This window comes from Elgaria multicarinata, chromosome 5, assembly GCF_023053635.1.
Source record: "Elgaria multicarinata webbii isolate HBS135686 ecotype San Diego chromosome 5, rElgMul1.1.pri, whole genome shotgun sequence".
Taxonomy (NCBI): domain Eukaryota; kingdom Metazoa; phylum Chordata; class Lepidosauria; order Squamata; family Anguidae; genus Elgaria; species Elgaria multicarinata.
The window spans coordinates 73,870,930-73,887,214 of record NC_086175.1 but is presented as its reverse complement, the minus strand read 5'-3'; the positions used below and the strand labels follow the sequence as shown (position 1 = coordinate 73,887,214).

At 40.1% G+C, this 16,285-nt stretch overlaps 1 protein-coding gene across 2 annotated transcripts in view; it reads right to left on the bottom strand.

Annotated features, from left to right (window-relative positions):
• RUNX1 (RUNX family transcription factor 1) overlaps positions 1-16,285 on the bottom strand; it is a 211,268-nt gene that overhangs the window by 37,640 nt on the left and 157,343 nt on the right. Inside the window, exon 6 of one of the 2 annotated variants that reach the window (XM_063127570.1) lies at positions 4,454-4,645. The exons of the other annotated variant lie outside the window; for it this stretch is intronic. Within the exon in view, the coding sequence (XP_062983640.1) occupies positions 4,454-4,645 (192 nt within the window). The remainder of the gene's footprint in view (positions 1-4,453; positions 4,646-16,285) is intronic. 2 annotated transcript variants of the gene reach the window in all.

The window sequence follows — 16,285 nt, the reverse complement described above, 5'->3', positions numbered from 1 at the left end:
TGGAAGGGTAGATTAGGAAACAAGCAGCATGCTGGAGGACCGAGGGAGGGACAGATTTCTTGCCTAGGGGCCTACAAAAACCTTGAATCTGCCCATGGGAGGCAAATCAGCTTCCTGAGAATGCAGTCTAACAACATAATTTGTACGCTTACTTGTAAGCCAAGGAACTGTACAACTGAAGTGCACTTAAAAAAAAAAAGAATAAGGATAGATGGACACTTGATGTTGAACCTAATTCTGTGGCTAATCATACAGTGTTCCAAAGCAGCTGAAGAATGCAAGATCTCCAAGATATTATTCTGCCCACATTGCTGCTTGCCGCTGCAGTTATAATATTGTATTTATTTTACTTGTATGCAACTGCAAGCATATAATACAATGGTAAGGAAAATCTAGTTTACTGTGAATTGGTATCAGAAACACAGTTTTCAAAAGATGTCCTTGTCCAAGGCCAGGACTAGGATCTGACATATATTATACGTATTTCATTGTATAATGCAATATATTATTAGTATCTTATCATGCCGCCACCGCCACGATCCTAAACATTTGGACTGGCTTATCTTTGATGCCTCTGTAATGCTACTAGAACACTACATGGTGTCTTCTAGTTTGGCAGTATAAGAATGTAATTGTTGTTACAGCTCAACCTAAGAATGTTATGGACTAGCACAGTACGTCACTGAGATATTTGCTACTTATCATAATGGGCTAAGGAATTAAAAGCTTTTCTACATGAAACTATTAATCTGCTGTGTCTACTTTTGGTTTCATCACAGAACTGAGATCCAAGCTCTACACAAAGAGCTTTTCTTTCCCTGCTTTTCCACTACATAACCTCTAGGAAGTGCTGTGCTATAGAGGAATAGCACAAATACACAAGTAGGAAACTACCTTTTGTTTCACTTTCAGAAATAATACCCCATTTCCCCACTCTAAAACAACAACAACAACACAACAGTAAAGTGCTCTTAAAAACAGAAACAATAATGGAGGATCACTGTGTTGGCTAAACAACTTGTAAACAACTGTGAGTAAAGGAATCATGAATATACAATAAATGTCTTGCCATAGAAAAGCTCTTAATCACAGCTATCTAGTATATAGAATCCTTCCTATATCATGATATTTATTTTTAAGTAAATTATTTGAACAGTCTAAATCAGGGGTGGGGAACATGTGGTCTTCCAGATGTTGGTGGACTACAACTCCCATCAGCCCTAGAATACAGAGCCAATGGTATGGGGTGATGGGAGTTGCAGTCCAACAACTGGAGGGGCACACATTCCCCAAACCTGGTCTAAATTTTGAGTTCATCTTATTTGATTTCTGGCTGTAAATTTTTAAAAGTTTTATCCACGACAAAAAGGGGATTAAAATATGCCTTGCGACAAGCAAATATCAAATTCTGACATAAAGGTTGGGCTCAGGCATGATGTAAAAAACCCTGTAAGAAGTAATTGTTCTGCCTCCACTGCGTCCCATACTGGTTAGTCTGCATCTGGAGTAGCATGTCCATTTCTGGGTGCCACATTTTAAGGAGGAAATGACAAACTGAAATATGTCCAGAGGAAGGTGTCCAGGATTCTCAGGGCTCTAGAAACAAAGGATGCTTCCAGACAGAATGTTCTAAGCACTACCCTTCAGGAGCCATTGTGCAACCAAATGCGTTTTACTATGTTTAAAGCATGCCTTGATGCTAATCATAGTACTTGGAAGTAGATTTTATTGCCATTGGTGGGGTTTAAGTAAACATTTTTATTGCTGAGGACTTACTATCCAGAATTGACCAAGTGATTGCTCAGAGCAAATAGCTTAAGGCTGCAATCATATATACACACTTACTTGGGAGCAAGTCCAATTGAATTCAGTGGGACTTATTTCGGTGTAGACATGCATCAGATTGCATTATAGTTAGTGCAACATAAGGGAATATTTATTCAGAAATAACTAACACTGAATTCCATGGGACTTATGTCCAAGTAAAAAATGCACAGAATTGGACTGCATATGTAATATGTAATAATGTTGTGGTTTGAGTTTTTTGTGTATTGTTGTGAACTGCACAGAGAGCTTTAGCTATTGGGCGGGATAGAAATGCAATTAACAACAACAACAATGCTCAAAACTTTGTTATACTTTTTTTGTGGTGGAATACTTCCAGGTTGGAATTATCACCTGTTTAAAAACATATGGCTGCAGTTTTACTACTCATGAATCCACTGGAATAAAACCTCAGATTCATTTTTAAGAGTTACATATGAGCATTCACAAGAGGATGAAATTTCCCCTGACATTTCAGTTACAGCAGTGTTATTACCATTTTGCGGTACTTGTATTCATGTGTGTGTGTTTGTGTGTGTATTTGTTGCTCCATCACCATCATCATCATCATCATCATCATCATCATCATCATCATCTTATGAAGGCAGTAGTAAGCTGATCTAAGAGACAAACTACAGCCATGTGACAAGAACTGATTCAAGGCCATTCTGGAGATTTTGTAATTAAATTTTAAATTAGTTTCTAGTTAAATACAGACGTCAGGGTGCTCTCCTGTTCTGACCATACAGTTGTTTACATAAAGTGGCACCTTCTTAAAAACAGTTTAATTATTCTTTTCATAGTCAACATAGTTAAATGGGTAAATAATTGGCCCATAGTAAATCCAAAGCAATTAGTTCAAATAAAATGGTGTGGCCTGAGGCACTCACCCCTAAAGAATTAAAAACTTTACCCATAAAAGAATGTGATGTCTATCTATCTATCTATCTATCTATCTATCTATCTATCTATCTATCCATCCATCCATCCATCCACCCACACACACACACACACACACACACACACACTTTTCCATTTGTTCAGTGCACCATTATGTACGGAGTAGGGAATGTGCATCCACTTCAGATATGAGCTGCTTCACAGCTATTCAGACCTCATCGGAAGCAAAGTGGAAGCTGCTCTGAAGGTGCATATTTGGGCTTTGACAGATGCCTTCATGCATGTCTTCAGAGCCTTTGTTTCCCCTCCCCTCCACACACAAAATATACATGTCAATGGAGGCAGTGCTGTCTCCAATAATTTAAATAGGAGGATAGTAAAGTTTGTACCCCCAAAATGGTTCTTGGGAGGGAAGCCCACCCTTCACCAAGGAGCCTTCAATTAACAGGTTCCTCGCTGTGGGTGGGCTTCTGTTTTTGGGAGAATAAACTTTATTTTCCATCAATGGGGACAGTGTTATCTCCATTGACTTACACAGTGGGAAAATAAAATCTGCACCTTCGAAAACAGCAGGTGCAGCGAGAGGGAAAGCAACACCACCATCAAGGACCTTCAATGCGAAGACATCTGAAGCTTTGAGAAACCAAAACAAGGCTCTGCTTTCATTCCAAAGTAAAGCAGGCATTGCCCAAAGTGGACCCCCACCTGAAACATGGGTTACAGAGTGAATGCACATCCCTTATTCAGAGTAATGACTGGTCAAACATACTCAATGGGTTCAATCGAACATGTGAAAAATGGCATGTGACTATCCCATTTGGCTGAGATTAACTATGGGTATTTCACTGAAATCCATGACCTCAATAAACATTTTACTCAAAAGTAGCACTATTGAACTCCTAAGTCCAGAGTAAGAATTTAACTAGATGCTACACAAAAATGCTTGTACTGAAAACCCGATGGCTGCCAGTTTTCCAAGAGAGAAGCAGCCATCAAGAAGGGAATTTGGAACTATGAAGTGATGGGAAGCAGGGGAATGTTTAGCATTTTCCTTGCCCACAGCTTCTCTGGTCAGAATTCCCCGCCTAAGGGTGAGACCCTATGCATGTTTAGACAGAAAAAAGTCCTACAACTTTCAACATTCCCCAACCAGCATGGCTGGCTGGTGGGATACTGAAGGTTGTAGGCCTTATTTCTGTCTGAACATGCATCGGATTGCACCCTACATGTGCTTTCCCTTAGGAAACGTAGCCATTAGGCTTTCATTGCACGTAACATGAAGCTCTACTCAAAGTTGTTTGAGAACAGAACCCTACGCCGCCTTTGTTACACATGTCTTTTGTAGTATTGTTGTGAAATGTTTATAATTTTGTTGCTACAGTGGCCAGGAAAGGGAAACCCCCACAACGGCTGGTGATCGTAGAAATGAAAGAACATTTGTAAAGGGTTCTGGTCTCGTTTCGTTTATGCTGTTCTTTACCAATGCTCTTGTACAGCTTTTTGAAACTAAGACACGCTTTTTCCATAGTGTTCATTTGCAGTTGCTGCCCCCAGCCCCCGCTCCATCCTCAAAACTGCTGCTATATGTGACAAATAAAACCCACTGAGGGGAAATAACCTGAAGTGCCATCCTGTGCAGCCGATTAGGCTAATTACAATCCCAGTGTCCGATGAATGACCTTCCCCTCTATGCCAGGGGCACGGGTGGGGAGGAAGTTCAGGTACTTACCCTGAATCTGGCTCTGAGGCTGAGGGTTAAAAGCAGTGGTGTGGTTCAAGGAAGCTCTTGGGTTAGGTGTGGGGGCTGGGTGGTGTGGGCTGACCCTTATGGCCGTGCGACGCAACTGCTCCAGTTCACTCAGACGTTCTGAAAAGGACAAACTCCCAGGCTTTGTCTGCTCGTCTATTTTCTGACGGTGTCCTATTGTGGGAAGGGGTGGAGGGGAAAGAAGATGAGAAAATGTCTGACTGACATACCAGATTTTGATGATCTGCACATAACCTGTTACTGGTTTTAGAAAGTAAACTGCCTGTTCTAGATTGGCTAGAAACATGAAGGCCTCAATCCAACTAAAATCCCATTGATTTCAGTGGGACGAGTATGACTAACTTGGGTTGTATTGGGTTGTACAAGAGCTATCCCAGTGTAATAGGACAATGTCCTGGCAATGCAAAGTAATAGGATCTGGGATTAGGTACCCCTACACACTGCCACACTTGTGATGGAAGGGATGAACACATCAGATGGTTTGTGAAGAGAAGGATATCAGTAAATCTTCTATCCAAATATGGAACTCATATCTCTTTGCTGTTTTCCTCTCTACTAATTCCTTTGATCTTCTTTGCTTAGACCAGTGAAATTTACTGTTTTTCCAGGGCAGCTTTTTGACACCACTCCATTTCCTGAGCTTCCTCTGTATTTACTGCAGGGGTGGGCAACTTGAGGCCCTCCCAACGTTTTGGCTTAAAGTTCCCATGATCTCTTACCATTGGCTATACTGACTAGGACTGACAGAAGTTGCTGGCCAAAACATCTGGAATGCCACAAGTTGTCCACCCCTGATTTTCTGCAATGAATAGTCCTTCCTTTTTGAGGAACTTTCATTCTGGGTAGAAGGTCCCTATAGTTTCTGTGATGAAACTCTTGAAGAGGGAAACTCATTCAAAAGACATCACAGAAATTCGTGCATCTTATAAGCAACGAAATCATTCCAGAGCCTCTGCCTCTCATTCTTTTGTTCCTCAGGGTTTCACGTAAAACTTGAACCCATCATTGCCATTTATTTTTACCTGAGGCAGGTCATCAAATGAATAGATCTGCCTGTCTGAAAAATTAAGCATGTCCCCTGCTCTGCAGAACATTCTTTCATACAACCCTAACATAATTTTCATGACAACATGAGATTAAAAAACAAAAACCAAAACCAAGAGGGAAAAGCACACACTTAAGAGCAAGCCGAGTAGCTGAAATTAAATTGTATAACTTGTGCTGAGATTCCAAATCTGAGCGATTCATCTCTTCTTCCTTGTGCCAGACCCTTTGGCATAGCTTGCTATGTCTCAGATTCCACACTGAGCTATAAATTATCACAGCAATGAAAGGGGAAAAAACCATAGGATCTAAAAGTGATTTTATCATTACACCCATTAGCCCACCCCACTTCCCTCCTGTTCTTATAAAAAAAGAAAAAGCAAGCAAACAAGCAAGAAGAACTTTTAGTTCAAATGCAAAAGTCTTACATTTGTCAGTAATGCAAATCTGAACTTGGACTGAAGACACTTGACTTGAATGCAAACACTTGGAGTCAGACAAGTTGTGTACATATGTAAAATGTCTTCTACATGGTGATTATTTTCAGCTTGATGGCCTGGGGCCAGTATCTAGATTCCGGTTTAAGGCATGCTAAATCTACCATTGTCATTAGAAATTATATCGAAAACAATTTGTATATTTTATTTAGCCTGTTCTGTCGAATGACTTCCTTTCATGTTTTCTTCAGTTTGTTTTTTGCAGGATGATTTTCATGTGGCTTTGGGAACTGCTCTCTTCTGGCAAGGGAATTTATCTACATTTCCTTGAAATTTATAAGGGTATGCATAATGGTTTCAATGGCCATTTAGCAAAAGTCTTGGTGACCATTGGGCATGCGTGTATGGTGCATTTTTACAGGATTGACCTCAGGATTGTTGCCAACTTTCTCCATTTCAGGCTAGAGCTGCTTCACAAGTTACCAAATGTACTTGTGTGAATGTCATGATTAGCTTTAACCAAGTGCACATAATCATATGTGACAATTACATGTGCTGGATGTTTTTGCTGCACTTGTACAGGGAGATGGTGCTTTGCTGCAGCCTCCTAGCCTGTAAATGCAGTAAAAATAACAGCTCCATGGCTATCATTGCACATGACAATCCACATGTCATTTTCACCACAGAACATGCTTCTTTGAAGAATGTTTAAAATGCATGAAGCAGCCAGAAGTGATAAGAATGCAATGCCACAAGCTGCTAATTGTCCTTTAGATCACCAATGCTTCCAAGAGGTAACACATTTCCTTTTGGTGAGAAATTTAGGAGTAAATAAAATTTAATGTGGGAAAAGCCCCCATACAAATCTGCAAAAATAGTATGAATTTGTTCACTTTGCTAAAAACAACAACAACAACAACAACAACAACAACAAAAATGTGCACATTTTTTCATATTCGGAACAGAAGAACATGATATTTTTTTAAAAAACGACAATGGGAGAAAGTGAAACTGGCAGATTCGTCAATCCCAGCCCAGGTTTTGAGTGTTTGCTCTTAAAAGTCGAGGTTTGAATCTCTGTGTATTCAACCACGTAAATGTTGAATTAAGGTTGCCACCTCTTTTTTCTGACATGTTCCCCATCTTTAACAGCCTCTCCTTGCTGGGAATAGCTATACCTACTGAATTTGGCTATTGGGGTGAGTAAATATTTCATTTCATTTCGTTTTTTTTTTAAAAGAATTAATTAACATTTCCAATTTTCTTTATATTTGGTATAGAAAGAACTTGAGATTTTTAAAAACTGAATATGGGAGAAAGCAAAAGTGACAGATTTATCCATCCCAGCAATGATGAGCATTTGGGGAAATTGCTGGCTTTTCCACAAAAGACACTTCAGGCATGATGATGAACAACAAACGTAGATGGGAGAGAGGAATTCCGCTATCTTCCTCACTCTTGCTGGGAGAGGCTACATATAGGTTGCATGTGCATAACTTCCAGAGGAGTAGCTGTGTTAGTGTGTTACAGCAAACCCAACAGAGAATCTTGCATATGTGCACAGGCTCTGTATATGCAAATGGGAAGGCAACTGGATAAGGCAAGATCTGTGACTATTATGCCTAGGCTCTCTCAGAAGTTATGCTGAATGCATGTGAGGGTGGGAAGAGGCCATCTGGAACCATCCCCGTTCCGTCCTCCAAAAGTGTTCATTGTAATGTGTGAACAGAGCTTCAGCTTATGAGTAGTATATGAATGAAATAAATAAAGAGTCCTTGAGCCTGAACTAGGGATCAGAGAAATCTGCAACAGAATGAAATGACTTTGGATTTCTATGAATCCATCCCACTGATTCTGCAGTGGACCAGCTTTTCCTGAGTAGCACAGATTCCATGGACATGCAGATTGAAAATTTAGTCCTAGAAAAATAGGTAAAACGATAACTTTTTTTTTTAAAAAAAGTACAAAATGTGCATTTCCTCCCCAGGCTAAAGAATGAACATGCACATTAGGGGAGATTTGCATATTTTTGCAAGTGCAAATTGATGCAAATTTGGGGGGAAAATTGTAAATCAGTAAATTTAGTAAAATCAGTAAAAAAAACCTGATTCTGCCAAGGAGTGGACCACTGAATGAAAGTCACCTGACAATCCTACATAGGCTGGCAAAACTGATTTTACAAAATCCATACATCCTTAGTCCGTACACCATTTGTGTAAAAAGGCACTGAAATGGCTTTTGGCTAAAGTGCAGTTATTTCATAGGTTCTTGTTTGGAGAGAAGCCTGTTCAATGATGTAAATCATGTGAGCAGGCTTAAAGAAAGTCTAAGAAACAGTTATCTGTTTGACAGCTAATTTAAATCTCTATCTCAGTCTAGATATAGATAAAGCAAGTATGAATGCCAGCCATATATATATATATATATATATATATATATATATATATATATATGGTTTGCTTACATTTTGTATCTCTCCACATCCGCCAAAAATTTGTTCTCAAGCAATAGCTAAATAAATGTGTAAGAACCAATCTCTGAAATAGACACTTAAAATCTCATCAGAAGCAAGAGTCACATGTCTCAGGAGAAGTATAGGGCAGTGCATGCCTTGCTCCTGCTATGGCATTAACCTTACATTTCAGAGTTTGCGAAGAGTACCCTGATTCATAACTTTGAAAAAGACACTCTGACATAGAACATCAAGAAATTTTCTTCAGGTCCGATTGTCTGTGGTATTGGAGTACTCTTTTTGTCCCATGTTGCATAGCAAGCCTGCTAGCATCACTTATACTTGGTGTTATTTTGTGAACTGCCCAGGGAGCTTTGGCTATTGGGTGGTATAAAAATGCAATAAATAATAATAATAATAATTATAATAATAATAATAATAAATGTTTCACCAGCACATTTGACAGAAAGTTGATTGAAATGGGTATATTGCTTTTCAGTACATTCTATGACCTGAATCACACATAATAAACAACCCAGAGTATGGGTTGAATATGTATTTTTGTTGAATTGTGGGTTCTTATTGAATTGTGGGCTATTATTATGTGCAAACTCTGCAGTATGGTTTAACTATGGGTTATTAACCATAAACAACCCAGAGTTCACAACCCAATAACAAACTATGGGTGCTCTTCCTGGGTTGTTGTTACATACATATGTTGTTACAGGCCTATAATCAGGATAACTTCCTTGCACTTTGATTCCTTCTGATTCTTCTGCCTATCTAATACCCATTACTGGTTGGTCAGTCACACCATATTGTCTGACAAATGGAGAATGTCTGTCCTCTGGACACTGCCTCCATTCTATGTTTTGAAAGGTGCCTAGCCCTTTAACGACATAGTAGAAATAACAAGAGTGGCAGCATTTAGGAGGGACTTTGTGTGAAAATCTTATGGTGCGACTTGCCTTAGCCTTCAAACAGTTTTAAATAATATAATATAATATAATATAAATAGGATTCATTTCACTGGTGCATTTCCATGAAGTTATTCAGAAGCCCTTCTACAATCTATGTGCACAGTTATTGGACTTCTGCATGCAGAATGAATCCTGCGGATGCAGTTTAAGTTTTTTCTCACACAAGTTTCTTGCCCAAGCTGCTAGAAGATAGCTGTCTCACATCTGGAAGCCTGTTGTTACATGCAAGATAGAATCTCTGGATCACGGCAAATGATGCCAGTCATTATGGTAGATTTGCGGCTAGGGTGTTCCCCAGAAATAGAACAAGTCTATTTCATTTCCAAACTGCCTTTGGAGAGTTAAAAACAGTCACTAGCTAAACTGATGTAGAATCAACAGGCGCTCGACTGATGAAAAGGTCCTCTATTCCATTGCTCACCCATGCCCTGAGTCATCAAAACTTTGCTTAACAAATGGGGTGGTGGAAGAAAAAGTGGATTTTCCCCTGCTTGAATGTTTACCCTTACAACACGTACCAAAATAGCCCTCTTCTTGCGATAAAACTAGTGACCTTCTCTCTCTCTCTCTTTGAAATAAACATCTTTGCATTAGGGACTGGAGTGGCTCAATATTTTCTCCTTTAACTTACTTAACAGTCTCTCCATTGTAGCAATGTTTTGTTACATACAAGCAGGACTTCAGTTCAATTCACTGTGATCACTTATGTCCTGAATGGTTCTGCTTAGTCTTATGCATGTTAGGCTATTTTCTTCCTTTTTCTTTGCAGCTGCAAAGAGATATAGTAAGCTACTGTAGAGCATTTTGAAAGCAGAGTGTCTGAGAAGTTTCCAAACTGCATACAGGCAGGTTATTCTTCCCCTTGTTTTCTTTGGCTTCATGTGAACAGCACAGAATGAGTCAACTGGTATTAATTTTCAACAGTGAAGTGGTGTGGTCAACCAAAACTGTTGGTGGCTATATTGAAAAGATAGGGTCAGCAGGTAATGAAGACCAGCCCAGAATGCCACATGTGTGGGTGAGTGGTAGGCAAAAAGTAAGCCATATGCTTTTCTATTTAGGTGGCGTTCACATGTTTTGTTTTGTATTTTGTCAATGAAAAAACAACCACTTACTGTTTCTGAATACTTTGTCTTAGGGGTTGCTGGGCCAGACAATCTGGTGCCCGCCATATGTTTTGCACTACAGCTTCCATGATCCCTTATCATTCACAATGCTGGTTGGGAGTGATGGGCATTGTAGTCCAAAACATCTGGAGGGAATCAGATTTCCTATCCTGAGCTCAACTCAAAGTGCTAGTGATGATCTATAAAGCCCTAAGAGGCCTGTCAATGTAACAGAGAGACCACCTCCATCCACATGTTCTGCCACAACCTTTAAGTGCCATATCAGGCCTTCAAGGACATGCAGAAAGGTATTCTGATGGCTACTCCCCACCTTAGAATTCTTTTCTTCTGGAGACTCCACAAAGCTCGAGCCTATATGTATTCTATCAAACTGACTTTTGGAGACCATTGGTGATGGCATAATTAGTATGTTGTCATCCATCCTGAGCCCTTAGGATGGGACCCAATGACTCAAAACTGTGTAAACATTAATAATGGTACATAGCCTCAGTGGATCAGAGTCAAGGATGCCCAGATTTAAAGCCCAGTTCACGGTGATGACTTTTTGCCCCTTACTAAGGCTCTTGTGACAAAATGGCTCCCAGGAAACTCTCAGGTTGGTGTCCTGGGACACAGGGTGGGTGGAAGAGAACCTGCCTTTGTCCAGAACATTTCCTACTCTGCTTATTTAAAAACTGTAGTGTTTTTCTTTCCTTCTGCTTCTCAGGTAACTGCTAGATTTTATATTTTCAAAAATCAGAAACTGAATATTTTCTTTGTCTCAGCGCCACAAGGTGTAACCGGAAACTTGGATAACACGAAGGACGGCTTAATCCAATTAGGGCTGCAGCTTCTTCCTATACTTCATCTTAGGACTGTGACCAATGGAGCCTTTATGGCTTTAATGCAAAGCCAGCTTCTCACCACCTGCCTTACTTAAGAACCAGGGGCTGATGAAGAGTTCCAGTAATCTCAAAAGTTTATTCACTCTTTTGTCACATTTCGGTTGGTACTTCCTTAAGGTGGATTCTGGATTTGTTCTTATGGAGGAACAAGGCTGCTTTTGCTTTGGGTGTGTTGCTCTAGTTATAGATCATTGGGGTACTTTCACACATAAAGAATAAAGCAGTTTTGTTTCAGTCAGTGTATTATACGTGTCAAACCTACACTGTCCAGGGTGTTCACTCATTCTATAAAGAGCAAGGCAAACACCTGGTGTTTTCTCTTCTGCATTATCAACAATCAGATACCCACATAAATAGCAGATGAGAGGGCTGCGAGGGCATTGAAGCCTCATATATGAAAATGCCCTGTTGAGCTCACTGAGAAATGGCCATTTGGACAAGTCCTCAGTGCTGACATAAGAACCTATTTGTAAATGATGTTGCTGTGAGCCAAATAAAGAGATCCAGGTGTGGAAGCAGGATCCCAGGTGAACATCACTCCTTTTATCAGGAACCATGAGCAATAAACCAGATGCTCATCTGAATCCAGAGGTTGCCTATTTGCATGGCATTACATTCGACTGGATGAGAAACCACTTCTATGCACAGCCACATCAATCTATATTCTAGCGCAACTAGGGCTAGATTGGAGCACCAGTGTTTGTGGATGGGAGGGTGGTTATGAGAAGGTGCACTAAGATTACTTACGGCAAATAATTTACTAAAAATGCACCTAAACACTCACTCACTCACTCACTATCTATCTATCTATCTATAATACCACATGCTCTCATTGCCTTCATTGGCTGAACCCTCAATTTGCAGTTTTGTATTATTTAAGATTTGGTGACATTTTTTGCTTGTTTGCAAAAAGCAATGCAGTGCAAAGGTAGAGAACTGGACATTTAATAAAAAGCGACTGGAAGCCACAGGGCCATGTAGCGAATAGAAATTCCAACCCCCATACACTGGGGCCTTTCAGACATGTTATTATATTTTCAAAAGCTGGGGGGGGGAACAAACAAAAAACAAACAAAAACAAAACATAAAAGCAAAAGAAATGAAGACTAGGGTCCTTGGGGTTCTGTTGTAATAATCTGCCAAGTTCCACAGGAGATTGTTCATTTGTGGACCTGATAAATCTGGCTAACAGTGCAATCCTATGGATATTTAGCCCGAAAAAAGGCCTACAACTGGGGAATGCTGGGAGTTGTAGGCCTTTTTTCAGGCTAAATTCCATAGGATTGCCCTCTAAAGGTGATTTTATAGTGGATTTTTTATACTGGATTTTTTTCCATTCATAGGAAACCACATTTAATATCAGAGTATATTTCAATAGCTAGAGAAATCAGTGTATGGGAAAATATGATTTCATCTATTTATTGAGATTTTTGCCATTTCTTTTTCCCAAGCACGAAATACAAGACCAACTTGGGCCTGTTACTCATATGAATCCTTCTTTAGTAATTGCACTTATCTCTTGATCATGGCAAGTATAACTGGCGGGCAAAACACGAAGCTTTTCTCTTTGGAACCTTTTCACTTTGCCTTAGCAAAGCACCAGGCTTTCATAAGCATTGCAGAAAGGCTAAAGAGAGAGAAAGAGAGCTGCCAATTGGGAAGGGGGGGGGAAGTGACAATAATGTGAGGAAAGTACGTCCGCTCATAGCCATCCAGGCTTCACGCTCTTTTACACCTTCTCTTGTCTCTCTCCACCCACTGGAACCCTCACCCATTTACCACCACAAAGTTTCTTTGTCTCCTGTTCTCCGCATCTTCACCACTCTCTGCATTTGAGTCAGGCTGTTTACTCACTGGCTGCCAGCAAGGGAAGCACTGAGAACAGAGAGACACTCTTTCCGTTCTGTGGTGCTACCGCAAACCTACTCAAAATGGGAGGAGCAATTTCAGGAAAAGGCTTACTAGGCTCTAATCCAGGGCCTGATCTGAATGTGTCTTTTTTTTTTAAGAAAATGTTCAGATACCTCTAGTGTGAATTACAGTGCGCAGAGGCAACGAAAAGGGCAGATGTAGACCTTAGCTAAATTGCAGAACTAATATGCATAGTGGAAAACAAGGATTTCTGGTTTAAGACCCCAAAAGTATCCATCATCTAAATTTACAACAGTGCCATGCTTCCCACCACCACCACCCCCATTTTCTGAACAAATATATAGGAAGGAAAGAGCCTTTTCGTGTGCCCACGCTGCCCCTTGCAACACGGCAGCAAAAGGATGCCTTTCTATGACAAAAGGACGAACTGTCTCCGATCTTCCCATGAGATCAAATCATACATAATAATTGTGCATAAATCACTAAACAGCACTCAAAAGCACGGACTGATTGTGGGTGGATCACACTTTATGTAAACTGGAAAAATAACCAACGAGCATTCTTCTTATTAGTAATATTTCCCAGATGTCACAAGGTCGAGAGCGTGTCTATGCAACTTATTTTTCCCGTTTGTTGTTGTTCTAGCCACACTCAGCAATTTAGGATTTGGAAAAGTGATTAGATGCATGCAAGAGAGGAAGAGAACAACAACCATATATGGAAATGAGGAAACAGGCTAAACTAACGTAACCTTGACTTATAAAACAAAACAGCCAACTCATCTGAAGAAGAGCAGGAAAGATGGGACCATACCCACCACACCTTCCCATTTGTAGAACTCAACAGTTCCTTAATAGAACAGCAGAATTCTCCCTCCACCCCATTATGCTTGGATCTATGATTTTCATTCCAGGAGAAATGGGAAAGTGCAAGACTGGATGATGGGAACAAATTGATCCAAAGGGGTGGGTGGGCGGTTTGAAAGCGGTATATGGAATGTGTCATGGGCCCCAACAGTCGTCAGTGCACTTCAATACTGTTATAAAGCAGTAGTGAAGATCCTGCCTCAGTGTGTCCTTATGAAGAGCATGACATGGAGTTGTGTAAATACTGCTGAATGAGGTCAGATGAAGGAGGTAGCATTCCTTATATTTGATACAAGGAAACATTTGTATTCTGCCTTCCCTGCAGCTTCTGCTGCAACTTTCATCCAAAGTTATATCGCGGATCCCGAGTAGGGATGGCCAATCACTGTGGGTCTGGGGTCTAATTTCCCCTGCAACTCACCAGAGGCTGCACCTATGCACCCCCCAATGCCAGCAAAATCAGCAGTGGGGGCCACAAAACAGACCAGAGGGGTGCGAGACATGTGTTGCCATTTTCATCTAAATGAAAATGAGCTCCAAATATCATACTTCCTAGAAAGATGTAAACATGATTAAAGCATTTGATGGTGAGCTCTCTAGCACATATATCTGTCTTGGTGCTTTATATTTTACTACCTTTTGCCCTTGGGATAGGGTAGTCTATAATTTTATTTAAAGCAGAGTGGTTGAGAGAGGATCCCCACTTCTGCTTGTCAAGCAGTTAATCAGTGATGGCAGTTCAGTGCACCATCAGTGTTGGTGGTGATTCAACCCGTCCAAGTGCCACTTTCTCCCAAGCCCCCCAAGGATACCTAGTGTACAGATTAGCAGTTCCTCTAATTCCTTCCCCACAACTATCTTTTGCACCCCCAGTACGGCAGATCTCTGTGAGTGGAACAACATCCATGAACAAATGTAATGGGTCATGGCAAAAAGGTTCAGAATTAAAGAGCATCATCACACGGGGTAAAATTGTGTTTCCTTACCATCGCTTTCACCCCCTCCCCGCTTCTTCCCCTCATTACTTTCTCATTCTTTCCAGCCAGGAAAGAGGAAGTAAACAAACACCATGTGGCCCATTCAGGAGCCGTTTTTATTGCACTGCTTTTCCTGCACACAGGAGGAGATTGCAGCACATTTTGTTTTTGTTTTTTAAAAAAAGTCGGATTAAAAGGGGTCTATTTTGCGATGGAAAAACAAGCGGAAGGAGAAAGAGGCGCGCGAGAGGTGGATGACATGTGCACATCCATAAGTGGGCAATAGTGAACGAGTGATAAAACACTCATCTGATGACACTCATAGAGGTTAAAACAAATCAAGAGAAGCATTTAAAGAAGCAATCAAAAGTCGGAAAATGCATTTTTGTTAGCTGACAGATACAATAAGTGAAATAGCCTTGGGGGGAATAGCTAATTTATGAATTCTCCTGTGTCTACTACATTTCTTGATCTAGGTAATGTTTTTCTTCAAAGAATTAGCTCATAGAAAAGCAACTTGGTTTCTGATTCAAAAGTTCACTATGATAGAAAAAGACCTTTTAAATTATACTGGCACTCCCTTGCCCAGAATATATCTAATAAATGCAAGATTCAGAAGCCTCTAAAATAAAGAGAGCATAATTTCATTTTTATCATCATCATCATCATCATCATCATCATCATCATCATCATCTGCATAGTTCTGTGTTTAGATGAGTTTTATTGAGAGAAAAAACCAGACTGTAAATAGATAACTACTAGTAATTTTACAATAAAATTTGTAAATTTTGGTGCCTCTTCACTTTTTCTACACCAAAAGGACATTTTAATACTCAAGCTTTTCCCTGAAATAATGTGAACAAAATGTGCATACTTGAAGGAAAAAAAGGGGTCCATTTTGAAAAATGTGTATGAAAACATGTATGAATTTTTATGCGACCTAAAAAGAACAAATTCTCAATCTGATATGGAAATAGGATGAAACCAATTTAGCAGAGGAAAAGTGAGAACCTGAGCAAAATTGAGCTTGGCAGACTCACGCATCTCTTGGGGCTATATGTGTGTGTTCCAGACAGCCATAACAACAAAGCACATGTTTATTTGTTTGTTTGTTAATGCTGTACTAGTGCTAGACCCATGTCACCACTGACTGT